Source organism: Hermetia illucens, chromosome 3 (assembly GCF_905115235.1).
Source record: "Hermetia illucens chromosome 3, iHerIll2.2.curated.20191125, whole genome shotgun sequence".
Classification (NCBI taxonomy): Eukaryota; Metazoa; Arthropoda; class Insecta; order Diptera; family Stratiomyidae; genus Hermetia; species Hermetia illucens.
The window spans coordinates 5,039,693-5,055,841 of NC_051851.1; the positions used below are offsets into that span (position 1 = coordinate 5,039,693).

Sequence of the window (16,149 nt, forward strand, 5' to 3'; positions counted from 1 at the left end):
GTCAAATGCGTATTTGGTGTTAACAAGATAGAATTCTTGGCTCACCAGATCGCGAGCGACGGAATCGAACCATCTCCGGCCAAGGTCAAAGCGATCAGACAGTATCCGAAACCTACGAACATCATCGAGTTATGAAGATATCTCGGTGTAATCAACTTTTACCGAAGGTTTCTGCCGGGAGCAGCTACAATTCTCGCACCCCTCAACAGCTATCTGCGAGAAAGCCGAAAGAACGACAAACGTCTGATCGTTTGGAATCCCGCATCCGAGCATGCTTTCGAAGAATCAAAACGACTAATCGCTAACGCGACGATGTTGGCACACCCAGTTGCCGGCGCCAAACTTTCAATTACCACCGATGCATCCGACGTCGCAACTGGTGCCGTTCTCGAGCAATTCCACAATGGAATTCGCCAACCACTTGGGTTTTATTCCAAGAAGCTATCCGAAACCCAAGCCCGATATAGCACATACGACCGGGAATTACTCGCAATATACAATGGCGTGAAATTCTTTCGACATGTGCTAGAAGGACGTGAGTTCACGATACGCACCGACCATCAAACGCTGATATATGCTTTTCAACAAAAATTGGAGAAAGCATCATCGAGACAGTGCCGACAGCTTCAGTACATCTCACAGTTCACTACCGACATCGTCCATGTCTCCGGTCAGGAGAATTGTGTCGCGGATGCACTGTCTAGAATCGAAATCGAAGCCATCGCAATGCCGGCCGCGGTCACGATCACTGAAATCGCCGACGCACAGGCAGACGACCAAGAACTTCAAGAATTGCTAAAATCCACATCGTCGCTTGTTCTGCAGCAATTCACCTTCAGCAACAGCGACAAGCCAGTCTACTGTGACACATCCGCGCAAGTCATACGACCATACGTACCGCGCTCTCTCAGGCGGAGAGTATTCAACGTCTTTCATGGCCCATTACATCCCAGTGGCCGAGCAACCAGCAAAGCAATGCGGAAGAAATATGTCTGGCCCGGAATCGCCAAAGATTCCACCACCTGGGCCAAAAACTGTATTCAATGCCAAAGGGCAAAAATACATCGCCACGTCCGAAACATACCACTGCAGTACGCACAATCGAGCAGCCGATTCAAGCACGTCCACTTGGACATAGTTGGCTCGTTGCCACCATGCCAAGGACATCGCTACCTACTGACAATGGTCGACCGGTTCAGCAGATGGCCAGAGGCTGTCCCAATATCCGATATAACTGCAGACACTGTCGCAACAGCATTCTATTCGCATTGGATATCAAGATTCGGATCCCCACGCACCGTCACTACAGACCAGGGTTCGCAGTTCGAATCTTCCCTCTTTCGAGCTCTCACTCAGTTGACTGGATGCAAGCGAACACGTAGTTCTCCGTATCACCCAGCGGCCAACGGCATGGTAGAACGCTGACATCGATCTTTAAAAACCGCGCTTATGTGTCACGAGAATCACCGCTGGGTTGAGACTCTACCAACAGTACTACTCGGCTTACGGACATCAGTAAAATCCGACTTGAAGTGCTCACCAGCCGAACTCGTATACGGCACAACACTTCGCTTGCCTGGCGAACTATTTCTCGACACCGAAATGCAAAACGATCCGCAGATATTCGTCGAAAAATTCAGGCGAGATATGCAGCAACTTCGCGCCACACCGATCGAACATCATAGAGCAGACAGCATGTTCGTCTTCAAAGATCTGTACTCCTGTACGCATGTCTTCCTTCGAGACGATACCTCACGGAAGCCGCTACAGTGTCCTTACATGGGACCTTACGAGGTAGTAAAGCGAAATAGCGATCGAGTGTTTACGATACGATGCAACGACAAAACTGTTGTCGTATCCACCGAACGACTCAAACCAGCGTACACAATCCGAGAGGACGACGACTTCATCGAACCAGCTATCATCCAACATCGAAGCGAATCACAATTAACAAATCGACCATTGCGAACAAATTCTGGAGCGAAAAGCAAGAAAGTCACAATCGCTCAATGACCTCGATCATCTCGATTATTGACAAACGAATGGCAAACAACATTCTGTCTTGTTGAACGAACGTGTCAGAGGTGGTTTGGATGGTTTAAAAGTGGCAATTTTGACTTGGAAGACGAAGAGCGCGCCGGACGGCCAACAATTTTTGAAGATGAAGAATTAGAGGCATTGCTCGACCAAGATCCATCGCAAACGGAAGAAGAACTTGGAAAAACACTTGGAGTCACCCAGCAAGCCATTTCCCACCGTTTAAAAGCAATGGGAATGATCCGAAAGATCGGAAATTGGGTTCCGTATGAACTGAAGCCAATAGACGTCGAACGCCGTTTTTTTCACGTGCGAACATCTGCTCCAACGACAAGAAAGGAAGGGTTTTCTGCACCGAATAGTTACTGGCGATGAAAAGTGGATCCATTGCGATAATCCCAAGCGTCGGGCAACGTGGGGATAACCTAGCCATGCCTCATTATCGACGGCCAAAGTGAATATTCATGATGAGAAGATCATGCTGTGTATATGGTGGGACCAGCTGGGTGTGGTATACTATGAGCTGTTAAAACCGAACGAAACGGTCACGGGCAAACTCTACCGACGTCAAATGATGCGTTTGAGCCGCAAACTCAAGAAAAAACGGCCGCAATACCAGCAAAGACAGGATAAAGTTATTTTGCAACATGACAATGCTCGTCCGCATGTTGCACAGCCCGTTAAAACATATCTAGAAACGTTGAAATGGGAAGTCCTACCCCACCCGCTGTACTCTCCAGACATTGCTCCTTCTGATTACCATTTGTTCCGGTCGATGCAGCATGGCTTGGCTGACCAGCACTTCTCCAATTACGACGAACTCAAAAAATGGCTCGATGAGTGGATAGCGGCCAAGCAGGCCAATTTTTGCCGCGATGGTATCTATGAATTGTCTGAAAGATGGAAGAAAGTTGTGGCTAGCGATGGGCAATACTTTGAACAAAGAGTGTATAACCAATTTTCCACAATAAAATTTCAAATTTAAAGAAAAAACCGACAGAACTTATTTGTAGGCCTTATAAGAGTTTCAAAGCTTCGAAGTTTTTGATTTACACAGAAACTCCGTGCTAAAGTGGAATCTAAACTCAAATGAAACAGCCGAACGACTAAGCGCGATCACCGGATAATGCGATCATCTTGAAAACAAATCGACAAAGACACCATCCATGCAAAAATAATAGTCCCGAAAAAAGATAAATCACTTACCTCTTCTTTGCTTTCCAATTTATCTTTAATTTGCTTACAGAAAACAGGAAGAAGGACCGCTCGACAAGATGGCAATCGAAACAGTTTCGAATCAACTAAATCCTTGATGCAGGTCATTCGTGATTGAGTCAATCGTCCCGAGGGTACATGCGTTAAAATATCCACAATGCTATGACTGTAATTGCAATTCCAAAAAAGATAAAGTCAACCATTATTGGTTCTACAATGTTCATCCTTATTTCATCTTACCTCAACTTAACTGGATCATAAACTTGCATCAAATCAGTCGCTATCACATGTAAATACTTCAAAATTGCTCCTTGGGATCTCAATCTTTCGTTGGAGCTCTCGACAAGTTCAGTGAATAGAGAAAGGAGCTCTGAAATCACATTCATAATTACTCCAAATGTCTATATCTATCTAAAAATGTTACAAACCTTCAAGCCTATACTCAAATTTATCTCGATCCTTGTCATTATTCAACTTTGAAAATAATATTCGCGATTGTATGATGAATTTAATGATGTATTGAAGATTTTTGGTTGTTTTGTACAATGACTCTTCAGAGTATCGATCGGTATCCGTATGCAGAGAGATACAGTCATGATTGACTTCTATTCGGGTTGCGTTTTTGATGTGGTTTTGAAGTACGTTCAATAATTTACTGGAAAGAAAGTAAAGGTTAAAAATCTGCATCCATCTATCACAAGGGTTGGAGACTAAACAAAGGTTTGGAGTACTCACGAGTATGCTAATGTCGCTGAAAAGCTTTCGTTTATGTATAAGTCCAATACTGATTGAAAGTGTTGATATTTCAAGTCTGATAGAATTTCGATAAGTCGAATTAGGCAGTTGAATACTAAGTAGTCGTATTTATCTGGGGTATCATCATCGGCCTGAAAATTATGTTAATATTTTTTATTTATTTGATTAACAATAAGCGGGTAAGAGCCAATCACGGCTAAGGGTTGATCATTAAGATAATAAACGGGTGTCGGGGGAGAAGTTTTTAGTCAATACCATAAAGAGTAGCATTTCTTCACATTCACTGTCAACTTGTTACGAACGCACCACTGATACGATGAGAAGCAAGGAGTTGTCAATGGAATCGAAAGCTTTGGAGAAGTCAGTACAGATCTATAGAAAAAATGCGCAAGCGACCCCCATCCACATATCCGGAAAAAAAAGCTTATCTTTAACATAGTTCAGGATGTGTTCCGAGAAAGGGTCAAAGGCAAACTAAGAGACGAACAATTGTTTGGGAGATAAACGATGCGTAAAAATGAATCAAGCGTGAACGTATAAGCAGGATAGTCTGTTGCCAACTTTTCCTTAATGATAATCATATCCTCAGATATTATGCTTTAACGCACGACCCTTTGGGATGTTATGGAGGGTAGGCGCCGCACTTTGGTTAAAGCACCAGCTCCATTGGGGATGATTTAACTAAATGTATTTCGAAATAGCTGGAACAGGTGTTAATACCCACTAAAATATTGTAGATCTTCACAAGAAGGAGTCTTGATTTGATTATCTAACGATCGAATCTCTCTCCGTAAAATATCTGAAGTTGGCGTTTCCATTTAGCTAATCAAATCAAGACTTCTTCTTGTGTAAAGCTACAATATTTTAGTCGTCATTACTTGTTTTATAGTGTTGATTAGATTTCTCCCTCGACGATTGTCCACCTTGTCATGGTGAAGGAGCGCAGTAAGGAAGATCCCCTAGGAAAGCAAGCCAAGGTGTGTATACCGTGCCGAGAGCTGAATGTACACCGGTGTTAAAATGTGGTCGTAAACGGTCAACTCTGGATACCAGGCGACCCCCAGTTTCAACTAGCATTGTCTCGCCAAAAAGGGACTCTGTCGAGATCGACTTACTTTCCCCGAAAAAAAGCAGAGGCCATGGCAAAAAAAAATTAAATCTCCCCGAGTGAAGGGGCAACCTTAAGTTTATCGATGGAGAACTTGATTCTCCACTTACTCAAACGGCAACCAATCCTTTACGGACAAGCCGAGGCAAGCCACCTCTGTCAGCACCTTTGACCCCAGGCTCCAATCGGCATCACCTGCTGAGGCTAAACTCTTGCCCATGGGTAAGCACCTGTCCGAGGACAGCAAACAGCTTTCGGGAAAACCGGCTACGAGCAAATTACAACCAACAGGCTGTGTTAAGATTGAGAGGAAAAAGACGTTCGGGGCATCTGTGGCTAAGGGAAAACCGAAGCGGCAGCGGTCCTCGGACGATCCCAATTCTTCGACACAAAAGGCAGCAAAGAGGGCTCGGCCGACAACGGCTAGGCCTTAATTTGCAGTCAAGGCTATCGAAACCGATGGATGGGTCTTGTGTGACGATTCTATTCCATCCGGTTACGATACTGACTACTGCGAACAGCTTAGGAGGAAACTCCTCCTAGCTGCAAAGACTGCATCCTCGCAAGGTATTAAACTTTGCTTTGAGTCGGTAGGTGAATACCGTAAAATACTACGGCTAAACTTTCCCGACGAAAACACGAACGAGTGACTTAGGCAGTACTGCTCCTCCCTCAACAATGTGTGGGAGGGTGCAGACTAACCCTGAAAAGGGTCTCTGAGCTGCCATTGTTCAAAAAGTGCTTCCTCAGCGTTCCAGAAAAAGAGCGTAATGGTGCTGAGGTTCTGGAACAACTTGGTGTTCAGAATAACCGCAACTCCTTCTCCCGGATGCTGCTAGGCAGCAAAACAGGAGAGAGAGTCGATAGGCCGGGAACTTTCCTTGCTAACGGCGTTCTCGAACGATGTTAAGAAGGATGAGGAACAATCGGGCTGTCGGCTCTACTATGGGCTAGGGACCGTCACGTTACAAGTGTTGGTTCCTAAAACCATGTAATGGGACATGCAGCCCTCGGCATCTTTATCTGAAGCGTAGATGAGGTGCCATATTTCCCAGATAAATTTGTAAAAAAATTGTAAAGCGACGACTGCACTTATCAGTCGTCGGATCAATAGCTGCAAGACATTTATATACCCCATACAAGAACCGTGGGTTATTGGTGGGATAGTCAAGGGCCTAAACTCCCAACATGCTGACTTGTTGTATGCCAATGGAAGTGATCGACCCCGCTCCTGCACGGTACTCTCAAAAGACTTCCAGGCTAATTTGGTTAAAAATCTATGTGATGGCGACACGACATCGGCTAAACTAACCATAAAAAGTCAACAGAGCGATAAAGGCATACTATGGTGCTCTGCATATTTCCCCTATGACGCAGAAGAAGTTCCCAGTGGTACATTGATCAGAGCTATCCAATATGCCAAAAGTAAAGGTAATAGCAGGATGTGATATACTGGGGAAGTTCCAACATCAATGCAAGAGGATCGAGACTACTGGAGTATCTAGTAGGAACCGATCTGCATATTCTTAATTTGAGTAGGGAACCCACTTTCTTCAACGTGGTCAGGCGAGAGGTCATCGACATCACGGTGACATCCCCTGAAATTGCGGCTCTGGTTGGAGAGTGGAGAGTATCAGACGATAACACACTCTCAGATCACAGACGCGTTGATTTCGTAATTTGCATGGATCCATCTCTATCCACTCCATTTCGGAATCCGCGGAAGATAAATTGGGCGGCGTATAAAATAGAATTGAGCACCCGAGTCACGATCCCTGGGGAAGCACATCAAATCCATTGCTGGAATTGAGAAACAACCCAGATGATCACAACTAGAAAGAACGCTGTCCACCCTAAGACGCCAAAGAAGGATTTGGCAAAACAGAGGAGAACGACAGGGATGCTCCTCAATCGTAATCTGAAGTGTGATTCAGCTGCTGGCTGGAATCACTATAAAGAAACGCAGAAGGCTCTAGAGATCATCAGCATGAGATCGGCTAAACGATCATAATGTAGACGCTTTTGCGGAGAGACGCAACTCTTTTGAGGCAATCTTAAAGCTGAAGCGGATCCTTGTTAGAGAACGTAGCCAGAAACTGCGTAATTTACGTATACAGAACGGCAGGTACACAGAAAGCGATGAAGAAACGACAAACCATTTGCTTGAAATGCAATTTATAGGCAGCATCCAAAATCTAATCTTGGAGCCGACAGGTGCATACAGCCCTCAACCGAGAGACTGGAATCTGGCATGCAAAGTGGTATCACTGGAGCGAGTAAAATGGGCATCTAACTCGTTCCATACATACAAGTCTGCAGATCAGGATGGCATCATTCCTGCGCTAGTAATAGAGGGAATGGATGACCAAGGTCTACATATTCGGAATATATATCGTGCATGCCCAGCACACGCTTATATTCCAATTAAATGACGGGATGTGAAGGTGTTGTTCATTCGCAAACCAGGAAAACCCACCTACACAGACGCAAAAAGCTTTCGATCGACCAGCCTAACGTCCTTTCTGCTAAAAGGACTAGAAAGACTAGTAGATCGGTTCTTAAGGGATACACACATTCCTAAGTGGCCACTTCACCATAGGCAACACGCCTACCAGAAAGGCAAATCCATGGAGACAGCACTCCATGAACTTACGGCAAAAATTGAAAAGGCGATGTACGAAAAAGAATACGCCTTAGGCGCATTCATGGACATCGAAGGTGCCTTCAATTATGCCTTATTCGCGGCAATTTCTGATGCGGCAAGACAGCATGGAATCGAATCGCTGCTAATCAGTTGGATCCTTCACATGCTAGAGTGGAGAAAAATCCACATATCGGTCGGCCAGAAGTCTATTGAAGCAGGATGTCTCAGGGGCTGCCCACAGGGAGGGATTCTATCTCCACTGTTATGGCTCTTGGTGATGGATACCCTGCTGTGGTTCCTGGAGGACAAAAAAGTCTTCGCGCAAGCATTTGCGGACGACCTAGCCATAATAATTACCGGCAAGTTTGCGGACACAGTATGTGACCGCTTGAATGCAACTCTGCATGTAATCCACAGCTGGTGCCTCCGCAATGGACTCACGGTGAACGCTAGGAAGACTGGACTAGTTATGTTCACTAGGAACGTCAGGCGGGGCAGCTATACGCTACCCATCTTAGCAGGGGCGGAAATCCAGCTGCCACAAACAGTCAAGTACTTAGGAGTACATTTCGACTCCAAGTTAACGTGGAAGCATCATATCCAGGAACAATATCAGAAATCCTGCAGATTGCTCTGGTGCTGTAGGAATGCGATAGGTAAGACCTGGGGACTTTCACCTAAACGGATATACTGGATGTATACATCCATAATAAAACCCATTTTGATGTATGCATGCATCGTCTGGTGGCCAAGATTGAACTTTGCTAACAGCAGGAAGCTGCTAACGCAAATTCAGAGACTTGGTTGCATAAGTATTACTGGAGCAATGAATACTACGCCGACTGCGACACTTGAAGCTATCCTAAATTTACCCCCCATTCACTTGGAGGTGAAACGGAAAGCGGCCAATAACGCATATAGGCTCGATACCATTGGGGCGTGGAAAGGCGGCCAATCCAACGGGCATGCGTCTATCTGGAAATTCCTTGAAAAACATCCGGTAGCCCTGATGCCGACCGATCATATGGTTTCCAGATTCGTTTTTGAAAAGACATACACTGTCGTAATCACCGAAAGAGAAGAATGATCGACAAGTGGCCATGAATCTTTTCAGATTACAGACCTAATAATCTTCACCGACGGGTCAGTCACGGAGGACGAATCGGGTGCAGGGGTGTTCTCGGAGAATCCTATTATAGAACTGGCCCGACCCCTCGGAAAAATGACGACCATATTCCAGGCGGAGATATATGCCATTTCATTGGCAGCAGAAGAATGTCTGCGGCAAAAATGGAGGGGTCGCTCTTGGAATCCGACCATCTACTGTCAAGTCTACTCTGAAGGGTGAAATTGCAAGGATTCACGCAACCGAATGGAGAAATTTGGACTCTTGCCGGCAAGCGAAAATTCTTGTGAAGGAGCCTAGGGCCACTAGAGCGGCATTTTTGTGATCCCTTAAGAAGTGGGACATGAAAACCCTAGTAGGGCTTTTGACGGGACACTGCTCCTTAAACTACCTTATGGAAAAGATTGAGGTAGTGGTTTCGGCTGTGTACAACCAATGTGAGGAGGAGGAGGAGACAGCCCTGCACTTTTTATGCAGCTGCCCGGCCTCCTCAGATCTCAGACGAAGACACCTTGGCACGGTTTTCTTCAATGAAGAATCTGCACACTTTCTGCCTCTTGAGAATGTTCTCAGATTCGCTAAAGCCTGCGAACACCGTAGGCGGGAAGCCATTGAATAGGCAACTTACGGGGATAGTACAATGGGCCTAATAATGGCCTGAGTACTCGGAGCTGCGGCTCCCCCCAGTTAACTAAACTAACTAACTAAGTGAAGGTATAAGTCCCTCACATCAACCTATCACAACTGGAAAAACGTGGACCATATCGTGAGCGCATGACTGTCAAATGCTTGCCATACACAATTAGGCCGGCCTCTCAGTTACACCCGAACAGCCTGTATTTAACGCAAAAAAATATCAAATTTGCGTATCAACGCCTTTCACGGTCAGAGTTGAACTGATGATGCCGTCCGGCTTACCGCCAATAGGCGGTCGGATTACCGATGGACTGTTCAGGCGTAACTGACAGGATTGCCGGATGATGTACAGCCAGCTAAACAAAGCAAGCTTTATCTAAATGCCAAGATTCCCAAGTTCGTTAATATCAGCAATATACCGCTAAATTTCATGCAGATTGCAAAACTGCCTTCGCAAGTATAGTATATGTCGATAGTCGACCAATTCCACTCAAAAGAAGCTTCACCCCCAAGTTTGCGTTTCCCGACAAATCAACGAACTTTTGCGATCCTATAAAATCTTCTTTGTAGTCGATTATTACAGTGGCATCGTTAAATGGCAGTTCCCGGCAACGCAGGAACCAACAGCGATATTAACACAATGCTTTCCGAAGCAAGGTATCAGGAGATCTTTGAACGAGATCTTCGCGTCTATACAAAAAAAATGTGCAACTATATCTTAAACCAATCACCAAACCTGTTCATCGTGTGCGTCGTTCTATGGGAGCCGTTCAATAGCCCCTGAATTTCATAACCTTACTAACAATGTCTCTCTCCCCAATTCAGTTATCAGGGTGGGCGACAATCAACGGCATCGCACTCCAACTTATCCACTGATCGATTATTGATGACTGATTGATTTGATTATTAACGATAGAATTACAAAACGGCCTAAATCTTTACAACAGACGCTCAAAGGTTAGTATACGATGGAGGATCTTCTTCTTTTTCTTCAGCCTTTGTCCCGTTTACAAGCGAGGTCGGCTCGTTGTGATCAGTTTCGCCATTTGGGTTTTTAAACCCTCATCCAGCGTATCAAACCACCGTTGTTTCGGTCGGTCTTTTGATTGTTTGTCATCGACTTCGATGTTCAGACCAATCTTAGCGCGGATTGCGTGACCCATACCCTTATACCATCGAAGACGCCTTTCTCGCAATTTTTCCACGATCGGTGAAACCCCATAACGATCGCGGATAGCCTCATTTCGGATGTAATCAAAACGTTTCGCGCCACTAGTCCAACGCAACATCTTCCTCTCCACTCAGATCCATAGAGGGCGACAGCACGGACGACATTGCGGTAAATTTTCGATTTGAGACGTTCATTGATACGTCAATCACAAAGAACACCAGTTGTGGAACGCCACTTCATCCAGGTTGCGTTAATGCATGAAGCAATGAACCAATAAAGCGGGACCCCGTACTGCACACAAGCTAGTTAATCACAGGCGGAGGCTCAGGACAGACCTAAGCCATCTCTACCGGAGCCGAGAAAGCGGGGAGCAGCAGAGATTAGCCCGCATGAAGGGAATGCTCCGAAAAAATCCAAACCTGAACCCAAGTTGGGAGAAAACCCGATCAGGTCAGGAGTGAAGGTAGGGCTCTAGAAGCCCGCCATTAGCTATGCTAGTGCGGTCGAGGGCATTCGACTGGCCATACTCCCAAAAATGTTTCCTGAACAAATACTCACTCGGGAGGAGCAGGACACCATCGAAAACCTTGTCGTAAGGCAGATGTGCAAGGATTGGACTTCGAAACTTATGTTCACCGGGATACGCTTTCGACCAGGTCTTATACTGATGGACTGTGCGACAGAAGACACTGCAGACTGGATTAGGATTATAGTTCCTAAATTGCCAGGCTGGAAAGGGGCAGAACTGTGAACATGTGCTGGGGATGATATACCAGGAGCACATATGATGACAGTTTTTCTGCCAAAAGCCGCGACAATACAGACGAAAAATCTCATGGGCCTCCTAATCGCTCAGAATGAGGATCTCCATACGCGATTATGGAGAGTCTTCAGAAGCAAGATGGAGGAAAAGGGTGAACTCCCCACGATCGGGGTAGATGGAGGAGGCAATCAGATGTCAGAGTTCCCATTACAACTATCGACTTGCCAACATATATGTGCATGTGCACAGGGAAAAGCTGAGGAAAGACACCTCGGAGAAGACAACGGGTAAAAAGCATACCGAAGTTTTCGAAGAAATCTCGAAAGCCACAAAGGCGGAAAGGATTCAATCAACCAGGAAAGTAGACCTACTGCCCAGTGAAGAGCAGAAGCTGGACGACCTAGACCTAGGACTTCTAGGGCTCAGGGTGAACAGCGACGTGCAGCAAAGCGCCATGTCGGAGAAGGAGGGCGATACTCCGACAGTGGAGAAGAGCTCCAAACAATAACGGAGCCAATGGCCAGCACTAAGACATATCAGATAAACCTCCACCATTCGAAAGCTGCATCTGTGGTAATTACAAGGGCAATTTCTAAAGAGAAAATTGAAATAGTGCTGGCCCCCCAAATATATATGTCTTTCAGAGTTCCAGACCGCGGACCCGGGGGAATTAAAAAAAATTTCACCGGATATAGTCGTGTGATATCAAATGAAAGATTTCAGTTAGTACTTTACGAAACTGATATTAGTTTTGACGTGAATAGTAAAGTGCGCGAGTGGGGAGTCAAAATGTACACACTTAAAGTGAGATAGGACTCATTATCGTACTCTACCCAGAGATTCGAACCGCTACCGCGTTGTGCTCTAACCACTCAGCTATCCGGACACAGCCACAGTTATAGGAGAAGAATATGATGCGTTAATGATTCGTGAACAATTTGGTATTATTTAAGTGATGATATTTCAAATAAATATTGCAGTCAATCAGTAACCGTGTGCTTTGATAATTACCTCTCAGTTCCTACTTTTTCCCCAAAATCCGATATTCCTCTACAACCACTGAGGATATCAGAATCCCCTTCCTCCATATCACCAACGGGAGCGATTGTGTGATGTTTGGAATTTCCTATCAAACAACAACAAGTTTCACCCATTTGCAATAAGTTTAGTGGCTCAAGCTACTAAGTCGGCTGCAATACAAGATTACCGTCACGATCACAAACAATAACAAAAGAATTTCCACTTTCCTTTTGTCAGTAAAGCCATTGACTTGCACCAGCAAAAAATGCTTCTCATGACCAAGAATGACAAATCTACTTCACAATTCAAGGACAATAATCAGGCTCAAGCCAACTGATTCAGCAAATCAATTTTGGCAGAGGATGAGTACTGCAACTCAAAAATGCAGATTTGAATATAGTAACTGTTGCTCTCGCTCAGGTATGTAATGATATGAGTGGAGATAGGAGATCAAGTCGATCATCCTGAGTGGCCGATAACGACCTAGAGGGCAGAACTATCCCAAAAAGCTAAACAAATTGGCAAAATTTGACCGTGAAGGTCCGCCCACAAAAATTGCAGCTCTATCAAAGTGCTCGGCCGACACGTTCTTGCACGCCTCTGTGCTGGCCAGGCTCGGGAATGTGGGGGGGGGTGGGGTCCTTTGAGCGCTTTGATCCCTCACGCTTCATTACTTAAAACAACGTGTCTTTTCCGATGCGTGGGTCCGCACCGGATTTTAAATTTGACTTTACAAGGGATTTCGCGACGGCCTATCGAATGAAAACCAGAACGCGAGCTAAATTGCTCGAGGAAAGAAAGCTGAAGACCAGTGAGGGCCTCACTGCTGATAGCGGCTGGGTGTTGGCGCTTACGAGGAAAGGTAGACCGAGATCCAAACCCACATTAGGCCTTGAGGTCCTTAGCGTGAGCTATGCCCAGGTTACGACCCTCCATGTCCTCCAGCTCGTATTGAACCGTTCCGACTCGACCGATGACCTTCGCCTTCACGAACTTCCGATCCAATTTGGCATTATATCGTTTTACTGCACTGCTTAAGTTAAAGAGCCGCTTATACACGATATCTCCGACCTGAAATTCACGAGCTCGAGATCGCAAGTTGTAACCCCTTTCCTGTGTCTCTCTTGCCTGGAGGATTCGCCCTTGAACCTCTGCTCTCAGAATAGCAAGTTTATCCTGAGAACCGATCTCCAAGGTCGCATCAGGTAAGGCGTTCAGGCGTCGTAAAAGGGCGTAGGTACTCCCATGGGTGACCATGCTTTGCCCAAAAACGACGTGATAGGGTGATGTCCCTATCGAGACGTGTTTCGCTGAACGCAAGGCACAGTTGATGGATGACAACTTGTTATCCCAATCTCTTTGATCAGGACCGATATACGCGCGTATAGCAGCCAACAGTGAGCGATTTACTCGCTCCGAGGCGTTTGCCTGCGGGGAGTATAAAGCGGTGTAAATGTGTTGAATGCCATACTGGTTCAGAAGATCGTTGAAAGCCACGGATTTGAACTGTACCCCATTATCAGATGTGATCGACTCAGGGATTCCAAACACATGAAAGATTCTCTTCTCCAAGTATTCGGTCAGCACGTTTGCGGTAAACCGTTTAATCGGTTCCACAAATGAAAACTTTGAGAGAGAATCGAGAACGACTATTGCTCCGATATTTCCGGCGCGAGATCTGGGGTATGGGCCGATCAAATCGATATACAAACGTTGAAATACCCGATCGGAGATGAGCGCTTTTCCCATTAGAGGTTGGAGCGTTTGGTTGGGAGCTTTTGACGTCTTGCACGTTTCACAATTGCGGATATAGTCCTTGACCTGTGAAACCATTTTAGGCCAATAAAACCACAACCGCAGTCTACCCAAGGTTTTACCAACCCCCCCATGTGCACTCAAAGGATGATCATGGGCACGGGTGATCACCTCCATCGTCAGCTCCTCCGGAATCCAAAGCTTCCAGGCCTGTTGTTCCTGCATCTCATCTCCTGAAGCATGATTGGTTCGTTTGTATACCAATCCGTCGCATACCTGCAGATCAGGGAGTTTGTTGGAATTCTCCCTAATACGCTCTATTAATTGCAAATAGTTCGCAGACCGAAAATGTGGTGAATTAAAATCCACGTCTGCGTTGTTCCCACTTCTCTCCAAAGCATCCACCTCCGCTGGTGAATACATTCGAGATAGAGAATCCGGGAGCAGATGTTGTGATCCCTTTCTGTGTTTAATGATGAACGAGAATCCTTGAAGCTTCAATGCCCATCTGGCCAGTCTGCCGTGAAGGTCGGACTGGTTCATCAGCCATTTGAGCGAAGCGTGGTCAGTTACCACTTCGAATGTGGTGCCTTCAACATACGCTCGGAATTTGCGCACTGCCTCCACCGCTGCCAGACATTCTTGCTCAGTGACAGTGTAGTTTCGCTGAGGCTGTGTAAGCTTCTTCGACATATACGCTATAGGAACTTCATGTCCCTCCTCTGTCTTCTGCATCAGCACCGCTCCTATGCCATGTTGACTTGCGTCACAATGTATGGCGAAAGGCTTGGAGAAGTCGGGGCTGTGCAGAACTGGAGCCGAGGAGAGACTCGTTTTCAGAGCGTCGAAGGCCGAGATAGCTTCCGCAGACCAGCAAAACTGACGCTTCTTCTGAAGCATGTCTGTCAACGGTGCAATCAGCGAAGCGTAATTTGGCACAAATCGCTGATACCACCCACACATCCCAAGAAACCGCCGCAGTTGCCTGACGGTTTTCGGCCGCGGAAAATCTTTAATGGCGTGTACCTTGTCGGGATCGGTACAAATCGTCCCGTTACCGATGATGTGCCCCAAGTATCGAACTTCCTTCATGACAAACTTGCTCTTCCGGATGTTCAACGTCAAGCCAGCGCGTCTCATACAAAGAGCCACTTCGCTTAAGAGCAGCAGGTGCTGGTCGAAGGTCTCTGTAATAAGCAGCAAATCATCTAAATATACAAAGACTTGATGACGTAAGTGAGCAGGGATGACCTTATCCATCAGTCACTGCATGGTTTGAGGTGCATTGCAGAGCCCAAACGGCATGGTCACAAACTGATAGAGTGGCCGACCTGGGACGGTGAAGGCAGTCTTATCCTTGGACGCCTCATCCAGAGGAATTTGCCAGAACGCATCCTTGAGATCTAAACTCGTAATGAATCTAGCCTTCGGGAGACGACTGAAAATCCCCTCGATGAGAGGTAAAGGATAAGCGTCCTTCACTGTTACACTATTCACTTTACGTGCATCAAGGCAAAGTCGCACTTTACCAGGTTTCACCACAAGGGTAACTGGTGAAGACCAGGCGCTTTGCGATTCTTCGATGACTCCCAAAGCCAGCATCCTATCAATCTCTTCGTAGAGGAGCTTTTCGATGGCGGGAGAGACTGAGAAGTGTCTCTGTTTAATCGGTTTGTTACCGCCGACATCGATGACGTGTGTCGTGAGACTTGTACGTCCTAAGCCCTCCGACTCGAAAGATGGAAAACTGCCAATGACAGCCTCGAGCTCGCTGGTGTGTCGTCAACTGGTGTTGATTGACGTTCTCAACATTTTCGATAGAACAAACGGAAGGTACAAATAAGTCCTGTGCGAGATCGAACTTGCGCACAAAATCAGCTCCAAGGTAAAGATTTTGCGTTAACGACGGGATAAGGAG

The 16,149-nt window shown here is 46.0% G+C and overlaps 1 protein-coding gene across 10 annotated transcripts in view; it reads right to left on the reverse strand.

The window, feature by feature from the left end:
* LOC119652234 (dedicator of cytokinesis protein 1) overlaps nt 1–16,149 on the reverse strand; it is a 187,299-nt gene that overhangs the window by 45,459 nt on the left and 125,691 nt on the right. For all 10 annotated transcript variants that reach the window (XR_005249522.1, XR_005249521.1, XM_038056199.1 and 7 more), the window contains exons 12-15: nt 3,988–4,139; nt 3,681–3,907; nt 3,493–3,622; nt 3,244–3,418 (exon numbers count right to left, since the gene is read on the reverse strand). Coding sequence is in view for 8 of the 10 variants with exons in the window: in XM_038056199.1 (XP_037912127.1) it covers nt 3,244–3,418; nt 3,493–3,622; nt 3,681–3,907; nt 3,988–4,139 (684 nt within the window). In the remaining 2 variants the exon portion in view is untranslated. The remainder of the gene's footprint in view (nt 1–3,243; nt 3,419–3,492; nt 3,623–3,680; nt 3,908–3,987; nt 4,140–16,149) is intronic.